This window comes from Xenia sp. Carnegie-2017, unplaced genomic scaffold (genome assembly GCF_021976095.1).
Source record: "Xenia sp. Carnegie-2017 unplaced genomic scaffold, XeniaSp_v1 HiC_scaffold_22, whole genome shotgun sequence".
Lineage (NCBI taxonomy): Eukaryota > Metazoa > Cnidaria > Anthozoa > Malacalcyonacea > Xeniidae > Xenia > Xenia sp. Carnegie-2017.
The window spans coordinates 409695-427205 of record NW_025813485.1 but is presented as its reverse complement, the minus strand read 5'-3'; the positions used below and the strand labels follow the sequence as shown (position 1 = coordinate 427205).

Here is a 17511-nt window from a genome sequence, read left to right as displayed (position 1 = left end):
CCCCCACCTCAGATGAAAAACCCTCTTAAGAAACAAAACCATGAATTCTACCTTGATCATAAGGTGTGAAAGTTACCAGACTAGACTGACTTTAATTTTAAATTATTGAAAAGCCATTGCAAAACGAGTTGTTAACTGTTCACATTGTGTGGTTGTGATAATTTACAACCAATATAAGAAATATGTAGATTTTAAACCAGAATAAATCAAGTTAGCATGTTATCGAAATTTGAATGCTCTTTCACAACTTTGGAGATTTTTATTCTACAATGATTTCACATACCGATATCACTTGCTTCATTTATATGGGGGGACTGGGGTCAATTTTTGGGATTTCAATTTCAAAATGTGTATTTTGCAAATTTTTGTCATTACGTTAGGTTCACCTAAAGTCTAATTGACCACGCCCAGTTTTTGAAAATATTTTTAGTTTTTCCACCTTCCCTTGCGAACATTATTATGCCATGTCCAGAAATTTTATGTTACATGAAGTAAATGATGTTCAACAAAAACAAGATGGCGCCAATGGAGCCAGGAGCGAAAGAACAAGTTGAAATGACGAATGTCGTTAAAACGTCTCCTGGAAAGATGAATATGGCCCTGTTGATTGATTTTATGTTACAAAAAACATATCACGATCTCACTGTAATGGCTGAGTTGTAAGTATTTGACGATAGATAATTGTTTTTTTGTTTCTCGGTAGTCTGTAATAACCGACCTATGTATTTAAAGTAATTTCTTTTTAGAATACTTTATTTATATAATGTACAAGTTTCAAAACATTGAAAATATTTAAAACAAACAAAATAAGCCGCTTGGTAATAAAATATAAATATTATAAATATTTTACAAATGAGTTTTTTCTTAGGAAGTTATAGAAGTTAGAACATAGGTGTTTGTCAATGAACTTTTTTTCTATGATAGAAAAAAATTATCGTAAAAATATATCTTTAAATCTAATTTCTTTATTTAGATTACCACGAAAATCTGACATTGAAAGGTTAGTTGCTTACAGGCTTTTAGGAACAAAAAAGTTTGTATGAAATAAATTTAGTATCTTATTTTCGTGTTAGAAAAATTGCCATCATAGAATTTGCTACCAAATCTCGTCAACAATTTGTGCGTTTGTTAGCACTGGTTAAATGGGCTGGCAGTGCTGAAAGTGTTGTGAAATGTCAGGTATCTTATTTAGAGAAAAATTATTCCTAAAGGACAGCACTTCTTTGGAAATTAAATATGAATAATGTCACATGGAATAGAAATGCAGAGGAATTTGTTTTTATTTCAGTTAATATCATCCATTCTTGATCAGCAATCATCTATTTTTGTTGACACTGCAGACAGTCTCTATCATATGGCACAAGAAACATTAGTTAATGCTAGGTACAAGTATGATAATGTTTATTAATGCTAGGTACAAGTATGATAATGTTTATTAATGCTAGGTACAAGTATGATAATGTTTATTAATGCTAGGTACAAGTATGATAATGTTTATTAATGCTAGGTACAATTATGATAATGTTTATTAATGCTAGGTACAAGTATGATGATGTTTATTAATGCTAGGTACATACTGATACCATAACCAGGTAGACATCTACTTAACATCATTTGTTAATGCTTGGTAAATATGTTACACATAAAATGGCTGAAACTTTGGAAATTTAAGATTGCATGCCTTTGAAATGTTTATTTACATTTAGATTGCCAGCGTTTTGTCTTCCTGCAGCAGTTGATATTTTAACAACAGAAACGTATCCCAGACTACCTGCCTGCATAAAGGTGTGTTTATCCCAGACTACCTGCCTGCATAATGGTGTGCTCAACCTGGAGTACATGCCTGCATAAAGGTGTGCTCACCTGGAGTACATGCCTGCATAATGGTGTGCTCACCCTGGAGTACATGCCTGCATAAAGGTGTGCTCAACCTGGAGTACATGCCTGCATAAAGGTGTGCTCAACCTGGAGTACATGCCTGCATAAAGGTGTGCTCACCCTGGAGTACATGCCTGCATAAAGGTGTGCTCAACCTGGAGTACATGCCTGCATAAAGGTGTGCTCACCCTGGAGTACATGCCTGCATACAGGTGTGCTCACCCTGGAGTACATGCCTGCATAGACATGTGTGTATCCCATACTACAACAGAAAAGATTTCCAGCTATTCTTTGACAAGAAAGAAATTCACCATTTTTGCTTAGTTTTGTTTTTTATTTCAGGATCGGATCATTCCAGCTGAGGCTATAAGTCGAAATGAAAAAATAAAAACACTAAAACGTTTAGAGCAAGTCATTGAACAACGTCTTGTTACTTCAAAACTTCCTTCACAAATGAGTGATTTACATATTGGTAAGATATATAGGTAAAATTGTTGTATTTTTTGACAGGTTAAGTCTTTTGCTCTATTAAAATCTTGTTCACTACATTATCAATTGTGCATTGCTTTATTGAAAACTATTGATGTCTTAAACTGTATGTTTTTCAACTAAAACTTGTTATGTTATTATTTGAACCATTCAATCTTTAGCTGATGGTCGAGTGACATTCACAGTTGAGGATGAATTTACGGTATTAATACATTGCTTTTTGATTTTGATGATTTTTACATTGTGTTCTATGAATGCATTACCAAAAATGGATTTTGGAGGGTGTGCAAAGTGGTGTTTAGCTCTCCTAGCTTTGACTACATGGAATACAAGAGTGATATAAATTCCTCTACAAAATACTAATTTACCTCTACATGGAATACAAGAGTGATATAAATTCCTCTACAAAATACTAATTTACCTCTACATGGAATACAAGAGTGATATAAATTCCTCTACAAAATACTAATTTACCAAACAATTAAGCCAAAACAACTATGAGTAGTGTTTATTTAAGAATACTTTAATAATTTCCCAATTATAGTAAAAGATAGCAGAAGTTTGCCATGCTAGACAATCCCCCTCCTCCTTCAAAAAATCATTGTGGACCCATCCTCATGTGTAACACCAATGTATAAAAAAATTAAATTGATCTATAACCTTTTTATGTCATGTCTTATTCTATTTTTGTTTTAATTTTAAGTTGATTTGATTTTATTTAATAGGTGTCATTGACATTAATGGGTGATGATCCTTTAGTTCCCTGGAGACTTCTCTCTGTTGATTTCTTGATAAGAGATTTTAAAACTGGAGGTATTGACACCATTAAGTTCTTGTGTAAAAGTAGCTGCTGAAATTTTGAACAATTGCTAAGCTAATTGAATCTTTTTAATAGAGGGAAAATCTCTTGTGCATGGTCTACAGGTAAATGGTTCTGTTATAAAAGCAACATAATTTACTAATTTCAAAATACAAGTCTGAAATCTTCAATCTCTTGAGTGTAAAACATCATTGACTAAACTGTAAACAACTCATCCACATCTTTATGCACCCACATCTTTATTCACATCTTTATGCACCCACATCTTTATGCACCCACATCTTTATGCACCCACATCTTTATGCACCCACATCTTTATGCACCCACATCTTTATGCACCCACATTGATGAATATTTATGAACTTTTTATTTTTTGAACATTTTTATTTATATACTTAGTTGATGTGCATTATATTTGTAAATAGCTTAAATGCTGTAATTTTGTACTCGATTTTTACACACCCCGTGGAAATGAACTGTTATTGACAGGGTTAGCGTGGGTAAATAAAGTTATTCATTCATTCAAATGTGCACTATCGATTATTTATTATAAACATCTTTATTTTATTAGGTTCAATACATCCATCGAATGATTCAATCACGTTTATTCAGTGAAGAGTCTCCTTTGGTTGATTTGTATAACTGCTTACGTATCTTTTTTAAATTACAATAGGATAGGATAGGATAGAATGGAATATTTTGGCAATTTATGTGTAGTTTGTAAAGATGAGCGGTATGTAGGTATTCTTAGTTATTTATAGTATTTTCTCGATACAAGTGTGGCAGTGTTGGTTTAAACCACATACCGCTATACCGTTTTCGTTGCTACTCTGTAAGACATATTGGTATGATGACCATCTTAATTTTTTCTTTTTACTAGAACAAGAGCAATTCACAAACGAAGTAAACACAATCCATATGCGCTTGCAAAATAAGATATAGACTATAAATTAGATTTTGATGCAGCGCACCTTGCTTCAGCGTTTCTTGATCGTACATAATTTTACGATTGCAATTGATCTCGTGGAAACAATATTCGTTAAAATAGCAAATTTCTTAATTTGCCTTTCGTAATTGGGTGTAAACTATAGTAACAGGACACCAAAATCTTCACATATGTCCATCAAAGATTGAAACGGTATAATGATGTACTGCGGTATTTTCAAAACATCTTAACTGATATTGAAATTTTACAGCCTAACTGGTTTGAGTCAGTAATGATTTTATTGATAATGATTAGTCAATTTTGATTGTAGATACATTCATATGTCCCATTTTCACATTTTTTATAATCAACATAACTTGTCTTTATGTAAGAAGAATCTTGCATTGTTTATGTAAGAATTATGAATATTATTTCCTAAAAATTAAATTTAATCCATTGACATTGTTTTAGTTTATACGTTAATGTCATGAGGTTCTTTGGTCTTGCTTGACAAAACACATTTTCTTATGTACGTAGCGATGACTTTATGTCTGCGATATGATCTGAAAGTTTGGCAAAGTATAGCTTGTCTTAACTATTATTAAGATACATTTTGTTCGCTTCTTCAGTTAGAAGTTTTGCATTCACAAGTAAGTTTCGTCATTTTGCACAAAATATGAAAATTCTGGTTACATATACGAACAGATTATTTAAATGTTAAACTTCTTGTTGAACATTTTATTAAATATGTCCTTATGCTTTATTGAACGTAGGCTCAGCGTCTTATTCATGAACATTGGTCAGATAATGTGCGCATAGACAGTTATGTTGTAGGACAGAAACTAACATTATCTTACTGGAGGTACGTGTAAAACCTTGAAAATTACCTACCTCTCCCCCACCCCCCACCCCCGCAAAATATTCATTTTACACTTGAAGTTTTCTGTATGTAACTAAATTCTTTTTATCTCAGGAATCCAAAACAAAAGAAGAAAGAAAGAGGTGAATGGTTGTTTTTGTATAATGTATTAATGTTTGTGATTAAAAATTATGCAAATAACTCAACCCAGCAAAATCAATGTACTTGTTTTGTAGATCACAACTCACTGTCAATTTTTTGTGGAAACGAAGAAGAAAAGTTGTTGACCGTAACTCACACTCCTTCATTGACAAGTAAATATGGAAAGAACACAGTGATTGTTTCTGTATGTATTTTTGTATCAATAAACTTTTATAAATATTTCATACAATACATTTTAATTACAAGAATAAAGTACTGGACAGTGCACCATAAAATGCTGTTTTCACTCGTATATTTGAATATTTCATATATTTCATTTCAATTGTCAACTGTCATAATTTTTAGAAAAAGAAGTTATGCATAGAGAGTGTATTGAATGAAACAATCCGTTATCAATCTATTGGTAAACTTGAGGTGTGTTTTACTTTTAACTACCTTACAACAAATATGCATGTACATAAAATTAACAGTTTAATAATATACATCCAATAATAATTTCTATTTACTATAGGTTGTCAATAAACTTCTATCAAACGATAAAAATCTTCAATCATTAGGTATATATTTTCGTACAACAATTTTTAAACATCAAAAACAAAGTTTCTCTATGTTTCCTCTTATAGTGTCATTGGATCATAAGAAAAACCATTTGAAAATTTATACCGGCGTTAAAAACTCCATTATATCCGTATTTGTGGATTCAAGAACTGGATTATATGATGTTACTATCAGCAATTGTCAAGGTACTGTCGCAAAATATTCTTGTATTACCAGCAAATTCGTTTTGAAAACGCCTATTTTTGCTTCGAAAACGTGCTCGAGGCCAGAGCCAGTTGTATGGAGAACTGTGAGTGGTTTGATAAACGACAGAGGCAGTTGTATGGAGAAACTGTGAGTGGTTTGATAAACGACAAGGCCGTTGTATGGAGAAACTGTGAGTGGTTTGATAAACGACAGAGTCAGTTATATGGAGAAACTGTGAGTGGTTTGATAAACGACAGAGTCAGTTATATGGAGAAACTGTGAGTGGTTTGATAAACGACAGAGTCAGTTGTATGGAGAAACTGTGAGTGGTTTGATAAACGACAGAGTCAGTTGTATGGAGAAACTGTGAGTGGTTTGATAAACGACAGAGTCAGTTGTATGGAGAAACTGTGAGTGGTTTGATAAACGACAGAGTCAGTTATATGGAGAAACTGTGAGTGGTTTGATAAACGACAGAGTCAGTTGTATGGAGAAACTGTGAGTGGTTTGATAAACGACAGAGTCAGTTATATGGAGAAACTGTGAGTGGTTTGATAAACGACAGAGTCAGTTGTATGGAGAAACTGTGAGTGGTTTGATAAACGACAGAGCCAGTTGTATGGAGAAACTGTGAGTGGTTTGATAAACGACAGAGTCAGTTGTATGGAGAAACTGTGAGTGGTTTGATAAACGACAGAGCCAGTTGTTGTATGGAGATGAGTGGTTTGAGTGGATAAAACGTGAGTGGTTTGATAAACGACAGAGCCAGTGTGTGACGAGCCAGTTGAAACAGAGCCAGTATGAAGAAACTGTGAGTGGTTTGATAAACGACAGAGCCAGTTGTATGGAGAAACTGTGAGTGGTTTGATAAACGACAGAGCCAGTTGTATGAAGAAACTGTGAGTGGTTTGATAAACGACAGAGCCAGTTGTATGGAGAAACTGTGAGTGGTTTGATAAACGACAAGGCCGTTGTATGGAGAAACTGTGAGTGGTTTGATAAACGACAAGGCCGTTGTATTTAGGCATTTCGTAGACATGGTTAGCATCAACATGCGATAAATTGTAATTCACTGCGGTTCTTTTGGTATTTGTAAAAGTTTTTTTTGTTCTAAAATATTGTAGATCATTTTTGTGAATATTTCGTAAACTTTTATATGTTAATTTGTTATGATAATTTCATTTGAGCTTTTCACTATTTCATGATTGTGGAAAGTAGGTAATAAATATTAATTTAGGATAAGGCAATTCATACTGTAACGTTTTCACCTTTCAACGATTGTTTTATTCAGATTTAAAATTTTCATTCCTTTTCTATTGGTACTATTTTTAATATAATATACATGCAAGGGTAAAGCTGACAATCTCAACAAATGATTGATTATTTTTTGCAGTCATAAAGTTTCGTCAAACTCTGAACAACTCGCTCAACAAAGACATCAACAGTTTCTCAACTGTTCTGAAAGATGTCCGGTTCGTCAGTAATTTTATTTTGATTTGTGCATGAATGAATGAAATGTATATTCACATACTCTAAATCTTTGCTCTTTTTGTTTAACAGAAATCTTTCAGAAAAGTAATATTTTACTTGAATTATTAAATATCGTGAATATTTCATTTTATATTTCATTTCTAGATGTTTGCTTCGTATTCATGAATGCAAAAAGAATGTACAAAATTTAACTTGTGCGTCAACATCTTTGTCAATCGTGAACTTTAATGATCATCGTTTGAGTCAATTGTCAAAACACAAACTTTACATGAAGTTCTCAGGATATTTATCATATTATTTGGTAAGTTAACTGAGCACATGAAACAAGATGTACAATGTACGTAATGTGAATCTTTTCCCTTGAGTTAAATTTTCGTTAGTTTTCAATTGTCCGCAATTACCTAAACTCAAATTTTTATTTCGTGATCAATGTTGCTGTTTAGGTTTTGGAAGTAAAAATTGACGAGCAAGATAATGCAGAATTTTGTGAGAATTTTTATCTTCTGAAAGTTAAACCTCACACCTCCATCCATCCTTCCTCTAAGGAAAATACTGAAGGTCGACTACGTCGTGCTAGTAGTGTGGAAAATAGCGAAAAACAAGTGGAAGGTTTCTTTCTTAAAGCTGGACCTTTGGTCAGGCTTGATCCTGATTTTATATCTGATGTGACAAACAGACAAAATGAAGGTATTTTGCGGGTGAATAAGTGGGAAATAAAGGTATAACAGTGCTTTTAAGTAGTGGCAAAAAAGGTTTATTTCGGTGAATAAGTGGGAAATAAAGGTATATATTTGTTTAAATAATCAGAAATGAAGGTATAATGTGGGTTCATTTTCAAGAAATAGTCGTTGTATTTGAGTAATTGTATAATTTGAGTTGACATTTCCCAAATAATTATCCTTTCATTTTTAATTTCATTGTTATACATTTTCATGTAATATCTGCGTTTGTTGTATACAAAATACCACGTGATGTGTTTATGTTACAGTTATTGACAAAATACCACGTGATATGTTAAGGTTATAGCTGTTTACAAAATACCACGTGATATGTTTATGTTACAGTTATTGACAAAATACCACGTGATATGTTAAGGTTATAGTTGTTTACAAAATACCACGTGATATGTTTATGTTATAGTTGTTTACCAAAGACCTCGTGATGCAACAAATTGTTTAAATGAGCAGGTAACTAGATTTTATATTTTGGTCATAGACGATAGTAAAGAACTAAATTATGTTATTTTATGTAGGAACAAAATGTTTCAGTAAAAAAGATGAAAATTGATTGTTTATCGACTTCTGCCACTCCTAAAGTTGACGAAATTTACGCTGTTTGTAACGCAAGAATTCCTTTTCTTATTTTATGTAACGAGGTATCGCTGTTACACATCAAAAATAATATCGTCCATTATTTTTCTTCTTGATTTTTTATTTTTGTATGTTTAGTTGAACAAAGCAAAAATACCTTATCACGAAATTTTTAAAAACAATGTGGATATCTGTGTGAGGATTTTGGACCTACCTACACCTAGCCAATGTGATGAAAATGTCGTGAAAGAGTTAAAAAGAAAGATTCTTGACTGTTTTGTGTCTTATGAATTTCCAAATCACTGGTTGTTCAAGTTAGTCGTTTCCAATCCCCCATTTAAATCCACTTCCACGCAACATATTCTGTTATCATTCAAACCCGGATGTCAAGATAAAAATGAAGAGGAATACAGCGATAAAGAAGTTTGGGGAAAATTCCTTGATGCTTGGACTTGTATATGTCGCTTATATCCACATGCACAGGACTTGAATCATTATTTATGTGGTAAGTTTTTTCTTACAAATGATACTCAACTATATTTCTGATCGAAACTCTGCTTTTGAAATATGAAATGAAAGGTAAAATGGATTTTCCAGAAGATTTAATATGTTTTGTTTTAGATTTACGTTGTGATCTTTCCAGTATTTGTAACGTGAAATCTTTTAATTTCAATGAACTTGTTCTTGGCTATGGTTCAGCATTTCAAAATTTGGTAAGTTTTTCAATAGTTAAATCTCGGTGGTTTAATGTTTACTTTATTTTTATTAGTATTTGTGTTGATATTTAAAGGTCACCATAAAATGGTCATTGCTCGAGAAAAAATTCTCTTTTCTTTTTCTCATATTGGAAGTGAAGTGTGTGGACATGAACATGATATAATTAAGAAAGTTCTCGAGGATGAATTTGCTAAACATTTTAATCTTCCTTTTCTCATTAAAGTAAGTAAACTTTACATTTTTAGCAGAATGAGCAATGGAGGCTTGACTGAATTTCCCTATGTAAAATGTGTTCCTGTTATGAGGCTATCTTCATTTTCTTCTCTACATTTTTGTACGAAAGTTGTATAGCTTATATAGCTTCATCTTTGTCTTGATTTCACGTTGTATAACACAAACTCACTTTATGATAGTTTTCATATAATTGTAATCTTATGAGGGAATGGTGAATGGAATAATTGTACAATGAAAGCCGTTTTTGTAGAATATTAAACCGAAGGTTTTTTGTGCAAACTTGCAAGATCTATGAATAAAAAAATGCAAGATCTATGAATAAAACATGCAAGATCTATCTTCAAGTGTATCATAAATATGTAATGTTGTTATTTTCGTCCTATATAGTACATGACTTACGAATTTAATCGTTTTTTCGTTATAGGTATAAAATATAGTTAGATGATGTTACTTGTAACTTTGTTATTGATTTCTTTCTTAGATACTTTGTGAAACATACCCAGCTTTTCACTCTTTATCAAAACTTCCCACCTCTCTGTCGTTGGTATGTTTTATTTAATGTCAAAAATACTTTGTAAAACGAAGTTTAGATCGTTTAATGTTATGTGTCGCCAGCTTGCGGACTTTCTCCCGCTTTGTAAATTCTCAAAGATCATTTACATTAAATATAAAATAAAACATAATACGTAAAAGGATGTCTTGTAAACTTAAATTCAAGTTATCAAACAAGACAATTAAAAGTATAATATTTTGGTTTTATTTATAAACCAACATCCGACAAAATGATTTAACATCATTCATATTTTCGCAAATCTATTATTCTCACGTTAAGTGAATTTTTATACCGAAAGTAAAAAGTCCGACAGGCTACACTACAGTATATGTACTCTTCTATTGCAGTTCATGTCTCATCCTTTTTTGATATTTAATCAAATTTATATTGTTTTATAGTTTCGTGGCTCCATCAGTCCATCATTTGAGATTCATCCCCAGTCTTCTACATGTGTTAGGGTTTCTTTTAAAGACTATTATATGTTAGAATTTAATTTTCGTTCAAAGGATGTGATTTCAGTGCGAGGTAAATTGCTGCTTAATCGTCATTATTTTTAATATTTAACTCAACTTCATTTTTCATGGTTTTTTTTCATTATTTTTTTGTAGATTGTGCGCATTATAAATTATCTTTTGAGAAGTTTCAAGCTCCATTACAGCAAATTGCGTATTTGAAAGTAAGAGTTATCATTAAAGATAGATGTTTAACATATCCTTTTTTCCTCTTTCTGTATTTCCTGTCCTTTAACGCATTTTAAAATATTCTGATATATATTTTCAAAAATTTGCACGATTTTCTACAGTTGAAAAACTTCACAACATCAAATATCATAGTGTAAACTTTCCTAGTGGATGATAGAGGATTTTAATTTTTAGTTTTGTAGAGATTGTTTCGTATATTTCAGTACGATACAATGTTATTCTTGTGTTATTTATATAATCAGTCTTATAAATACTTAAAATGAATTTGATGAATGCTTTACTCATGATACGTAAAATAAATGTAAACGAGAGACTTGTTATGTAGATCATCCATTCATAAATTTTATAAAACATGTTTATGACTTTTTTCGTTATATTTCCAGTTATTCACCTTTGCTATAATGTGTTTTTTATCCATTTTCACTGTCGTTTTTTGTCGATTTTACAGGGTTTTTTACAGAAATACAACGATGGTCATTCAGAAACTATCAGCAGTGAATATTTATTGAACTGGCAATCTTTATCACAAAAGTTCCAAGGAAATAATGTTTCGCGAGTTGTTAATCATCAGAGGTTATTTTGCATACCTTCCACTTTTTTTCACATTTTTTATTGTCTTTTGTGTCAGACTAAGTAAAATGAACATGTCTGTAACTTCATGTGTAATTTTGCTCTATTTTTGTAGACCTCTATATTCTCGTGGATACAACATGTTTGACAGTAGCTTTTCTTCTACAAAGCATGGTATAACTAATGCTAGTTTCTGTATTTTATTCAAATTCTATGTTGTACTTAATTTTGACATCAATATAATATTTTTTCATTCCATGTTATCTGTAAATAAATTTCTATTTCAGCTCCTCCTCCAAGATTAATTACATTTTCGTCATTAAGTTTTCCTGTACCAACTCCTGCAATCCCTATGTCACCTACAGTGACAAATGTACTCACTGTACCTACTCCGTCTACAAATACTTATATCCCTGCACCATCACCTGCATCTTATTTTAGTGCTGTATCATCACCTGCTACCCCTATCAACTTCCTGTTACGTCACCAGCTACTCCTCAAACTAGTGTCCAGTCTCCAGCCATGCATGTGCAATCACCTGGGAGTACTTCATGGTCAACACAAGTACCCAATGCTCTCCCTCATCAGAGAATTCCGTAAGTCTTGTCGTTGCTATATGTATAACATCCTTGTTACCATAAACAAAAAGGACTAAAGCTTTGGTCGAACGAGCTCAACATTTTTATTCTAGAACTTAATGCGTAATTATGCGTTTTGTTTGTATCCACAAAATGAGTTGCTGTGAGGAAATTCACCGTTCTGTACTGCTCCATGTATTTTAACACTTTTCTTCTCCTGTTGCCTCTTTCATGCTTGTTTGAATCATGTTTTTCGTGATTATTTCTTCCTAACTCCTCTCCTCCGCCAATGTTGTGCTTGTTTGGCCAAGGTTTTAACCTTATAACAAGAGATGAAAATAAGAAAATTTGCGATTTCTGTATTTTTTGATTTATTTTTCGAATATGAAATTTTGAACATTTCGTGTTTTTTGGGATATTAAATCTACCCTCTTTTGTTTTTGGTTATTTTAGCGGCAACCAGAGAATGACCATATCAGTTCCAAGTTCATCTCAACAACTGATGACCGCTAACAATAATCAACCAAGGCGTACTCTTGCCTGGGTTGCTGTTCGACCTATTTTTATAAACCAAAGTTGTTTTGATAAGATATTGAGTCCGGTGGCTGTCAATACGAGCGGGGTCACAAAGTTCTTGTCACTCCTTTAGAGCAATTACTTTCATGTCATTTCTTGTGGATTTATATCAAAAAAGTTATTTCCTCAAAATATTCCAAGTCATTGGTAAGACATTGACATGAAGAAATGAGTTGACCTTTCATATTGCTCGTGGTTGGTATACAGTAGCTGTTGTTCTGGGAGATTATCATGTGACTTATACGTGTTGTAACTGTTGTTCTGGGAGATTATCATGTGACTTATACGTGTTGTAACTGTTGTTCTGGGAGATCATCATGTGACTTATACGTGTTGTAACTGTTGTTCTGGGAGATTATTATGTAACTGCTGTTCTGGGAGATTATCATGTGACTTATACGTGTTGTAACTGTTGTTCTGGGAGATTATCATGTGACTCAAGCGTGTTGTAACTGTTGTTTTGGGAGATTATCATGTGACTTACACGTGTTGTAACTGTTGTTCTGGGAGATTATCATGTGACTTAAGCGTGTTGTAACTGTTGTTCTGGGAGATTATCATGTGACTCAAGCGTGTTGTAACTGTTGTTTTGGGAGATTATCATGTGACTTACACGTGTTGTAACTGTTGTTCTGGGAGATTATCATGTGACATACACATGCTGTGACTGTTGTTCTAAGAGTTAATCGTATGACTTACACGTGTCGTGACTGTTGTTCTGAGATTTAATCGTGTATTATTCTTTGAAATTGTAACTCCAACCTTTTAGATTCCCACCAAAACATGGGACGTCTTTGGATTCAAAACATCAAATCATAAAATATTTGTAAAGTTAGATTCAAACACGTTTACATCTCTTCATCTGGAAGTGCAACCTTTGCATCTTCAAGGTATGGTATAAACAAATATGTACGTAGGATTTCTTAAAATTTATTAAAATTTTATTTTTTCGTTTACCAGAAAATAGTTGGACACGTGACGAACTGGCTGATCTTGAAAAATATTTTGAGTTGAAGGTTTGATGTTTTTTGTCTTTCGTGATCAATTGCAAATAATTTGATTCACTGTTGTCTTATCATAAAACGTGATTGTTATTATTTTTTATATTTTAGGTTGCTTCTTACCCGTATAAACCGAACTATATGGTTTCATTTTTGAAAATTGTTTTTGCTGAGAAACTCATTTTAAAGGATTTTATTCAGATTATCAGATTGGAGCTTGTAAGTATATAATATATAAAAAATCTCCTTAAAATTATGCTAAGATTGTTGACTCAGGAGAACAGATGTGCTAGTCTTTGAAGAGCAGCGCTTTATAGCTTATGGGTGACATTTGTATCATGTGGGTGGTTTTATAAAATATTAAACATTGTACAACACATATGAAAGAAAATACGTTAGATTTTTGAACAGTTAAATGTCACTTATTACTGTCGACGATATTTTCAGTTGATAATAATTGTTGTGTAATGAAACCAGATTATAAAAGCTGACATCTGGTGTATATTTAGCAAAACGCAATTTTTTTTCTTTTATTCAATTTAATTACAATTGATATAGCTGTTAATACATTTTGTCGAAACACGTGAAATTGTCACCAACTCCAAGTTTTAAAATTTCTACGATTTTAGTTGCTTCTGGCAATTATATTTTTTTTAAATTTCGTTTTATAAATTTTCGGTAATTCTGCATTATCACTAAAATGTTGAAAACTTATATTTTTCACTTAAATGTGACTCAATTAATTTGTTGTGGATCCCCATAATTCAGTTCGTGATGATTTTACTAAAATGTTCTTGTATTTTGTCAGAACTGTCTAAAATCTGATTTTCATAAATACATGTCGTAAAAAATATGATGATTATGATTTCAGTTTTCCTAAGGAATAAATACAACAAATTATGACTAATTATGTCATATTAAAACCAGTGTTAAGATTGATCAACGGTAAATTTTGTCGAATCTGTAAATGATTGCTGTGGAAGTTTTCTTACATTTTTTTGGCTTTGTGTTCATGCAAGCGTTTACTAAGATTGTTTTCATGTTTGTAGCATAATGATCCAAGTCATCGTTGGAATCTTGAGCTCTGTCTTACTGTACCTCCTGGTGATGAAAGGCGAAAAAATCTTCTTGGCAATTCTGCTGTAGTCACAGAAAATAAAGTTGTTTTTTTTGTAAGTCGAGTGGTCTCTTTATAGTTTTTTTTACAGTAACTATGGGAAACTTTGAGTAAAATCATAACGTGAGATTTTTGTCAATGTTTTGTTTGAAAACAGTTTAAGTTGAAGAATCTCGTAAACTTGCATAGCTGACGTCAGTATGAAGTTTATTTTTCTTATATTTAGATCCAGTTGACAAGATCGCGAACAAACAACTCTAATAAAAGTAACGAGAATGCAATTATTGTTCCTATGTTTCTCCCCCCGGATAATGGCACGACACCAAGTCACGTGACAAGTCTCGACAACAAATCAAATGATCCTTCAATAAAACTAAGTACTCATATGGAGGCTGTAATTGCTCATCTTAAAACATGGAATGAATCAACTCCACGTCTTCCAGGTAAAGTTCATTAATTTCATAAAGTTCATCAGCTCAAGTTGCCACTAGTTTTAGAGAAAATACTAGAAAAAGGGAGAGCCATCTACTAGCTTATTGGAAGGTAGGTGTTGTAAATACCCACAGGGTTCTTGCTTGAGATGAGATTTCTCTAATTCTTATTATAGAATAGTGTTGACAAAAGTGTTGATTTAATTTTTATTTCAATGACTGCTGTACATGTTGCAATATTGGTATTTTTGTGCGCATGTCACGTGATCATCGCCAATTTAAATTGTTTTTATTCTTATTTAAAATTTTGTCAAGTTTTCGAATCTTTGTATGTTTTCTCTTCAGTTTTCTTTGACCCGTTTATTGTATTTATAGGAACATGTCCTCTTTACCCTGCTGTTCTTTCCCTGCTAAAGAATCTTGTTGTGCCTGAATAGACACTCAAGAAAATAATAACTTTAAATATCATTTCTAACGCCGTCTCGAAACAATCAAAGATCAACAGAAAACATCCATGGTTTCTCTAGTTTTGTCTTGTCGGTTGTCAAGATAAGTTTCACATGTTGGTTGCATATAATAGGATATTGGAGAATTAAAAGTATTTTAGTTCGACTACAGGAGTATTTTTACTCTCTCAGGGAAAGTACGAAATTGCTTGGAAGTATGAAATAGTCGAGTAAGAAATATCTAATTTTAAATTAGTCAAAAAACATTAAGGAGGCGTCTAATTTATTCAACGATTCCCTGAAATTCTACGCGTATAGGTAATAAACAGTGGCACTTAACTGTTCGTTCAACTTTTATTTTAAAGACTTCCTGTTGTACTTTGTAACTTTTAATTTTTATCTGCATGACAAGCCACGTGCATACTCTAAAGGTCAAACGCTTAAAGCAAATGGTTTGAGAATTGTGAATTTTAGTTAAAGGTGAAGTATTGTGAGGACATTTTCCGTTATTGCCGAGAGGTGTAATTTGCTTTTACTAGAACGTTCCATCTATTATTAACTGTTCTCGTGATACACAGTAACACAGACATAACTACTCCATAATATTATGTAAAGTTTCCCTGGAATTGTCCAATGCTTAATTTTCATTGGTTAATTATTTACAATATTTCGACATTATTATTTAGCGTGGCTTTGTTTACGTTTTTGTGCGAACGTAAACGTTACGATTTATGTTATTAACTTAACGTTGTAGTGGTCAAAACATTGTTATAATTTAAAATTCGCCTGCGTCATGAGTGTTCGCGTGAAACTAAAACAAGATCCAATTTGGTCAAACATCGAGGTAGAGAAATTTTGGAATGTATTGGAACCTTATATTCGACAGCTGCTTAGATGTGAAATACCTACATTGCTTGACGATTTTCAGTTTTTTGAGGAAGAATTAAACGATAAAAATTATGACAAGAGGATTTTTTATCAAAACATTCATGATAACATGTGGCATGGAAGATATAGTTCTGCTGTCGCTAATCTCAAGGCTCTGAAAAAATTCTCGCCTTTGGCAGATGATAATGAAAATTCACATTTACAAGAATTGCGAGAGATATTCCTTCGAAGACCCTTAATAAAGTAAGAATTGTTATTTTTACCGTTAAAAGTTGTCAATGTCGAATAACGAAACTGATAATATTTTATAGTGAATTCACAAACTAGAAATTATCTATTATTAATATCAACTCACGTGACTGACTTAAGTTAAATTTTATCTATGGATACCAAATTCTGTATCGGTTATTGTGCTGTCACTTAGACTATTGACCTTTTTTTGAGTGCTTGTCGGTAAAAATCCTTACTTATTGTCATAACATCACCGTCGACTAATATTTCAGCTTAATCACATATTACCAGTTCCTTTTTAGAATTCTGTCCTTTTAATATTTTTTCCTTTTTGACAGACCTTTCCTTCCTTCCAAAGGTCCTTGTTCCCAAGAAATCTGATGTAATCGCATGCAAATTTGACGGCTTTTAAAAACTTCGCATGCATGTTCCCTCCACCCACCCACTCACTCACCTCCCGTTTTATAATTCGATCAGACGTCAGGGCTAGTTTTTTGTTTTTGAAAATACATTTATTTTTGCGTTTCCAATGATGTGTTTTTTGTATTGTAGTTTCAGAGATTGTGTTGTGCCTTCAACCAAATCAAAGCTGTACCACAGAACGTCACTGTGTTTGTTAATATGAAATGTATATAGCAAGTACAAAGACTACAATGATTGTGTGAAAAGTTTGAAATTGTTTTTGAACGAAAACGTATTTGAAAATATGAACGTAATGTTTACATTATGTAGTTATAAACTGAAAGAGATGAGAATTTTGCTCTGTAAACTCTTACATCACATATCGCAC

At 32.3% G+C, this 17511-nt stretch overlaps 1 protein-coding gene and 1 long non-coding RNA gene across 2 annotated transcripts; both read left to right on the top strand.

Annotated features, from left to right (window-relative positions):
- The first annotated feature begins 368 nt into the window (after positions 1–368).
- LOC124446002 (mediator of RNA polymerase II transcription subunit 14-like) lies at positions 369–13757 on the top strand. The gene is made up of 35 exons (XM_046996792.1): positions 369–659; positions 974–1000; positions 1074–1179; positions 1289–1383; positions 1707–1785; positions 2221–2350; positions 2529–2569; positions 3093–3180; positions 3263–3291; positions 3759–3837; positions 4719–4762; positions 4886–4974; positions 5086–5114; positions 5208–5317; positions 5479–5547; positions 5645–5690; positions 5757–5876; positions 7271–7349; positions 7513–7669; positions 7812–8055; positions 8509–8555; positions 8621–8743; positions 8817–9183; positions 9300–9391; positions 9469–9617; positions 10111–10173; positions 10581–10707; positions 10791–10858; positions 11332–11456; positions 11569–11627; positions 11741–12049; positions 12485–12754; positions 13377–13497; positions 13568–13623; positions 13720–13757. The coding sequence occupies exons 1-25, from the start codon at positions 496–498 to the stop codon at positions 9556–9558; spliced, it is 2544 nt and encodes an 847-aa protein (XP_046852748.1). The 5' UTR covers positions 369–495; the 3' UTR covers positions 9559–9617; positions 10111–10173; positions 10581–10707; positions 10791–10858; positions 11332–11456; positions 11569–11627; positions 11741–12049; positions 12485–12754; positions 13377–13497; positions 13568–13623; positions 13720–13757.
- Positions 13758–15178: 1421 nt separating this feature from the next.
- LOC124446004 lies at positions 15179–15941 on the top strand. Its single transcript, XR_006948319.1, has 2 exons — positions 15179–15268; positions 15532–15941. It is a non-coding gene; the product is annotated as an uncharacterized LOC124446004 (long non-coding RNA).
- Positions 15942–17511: the final 1570 nt, after the last annotated feature.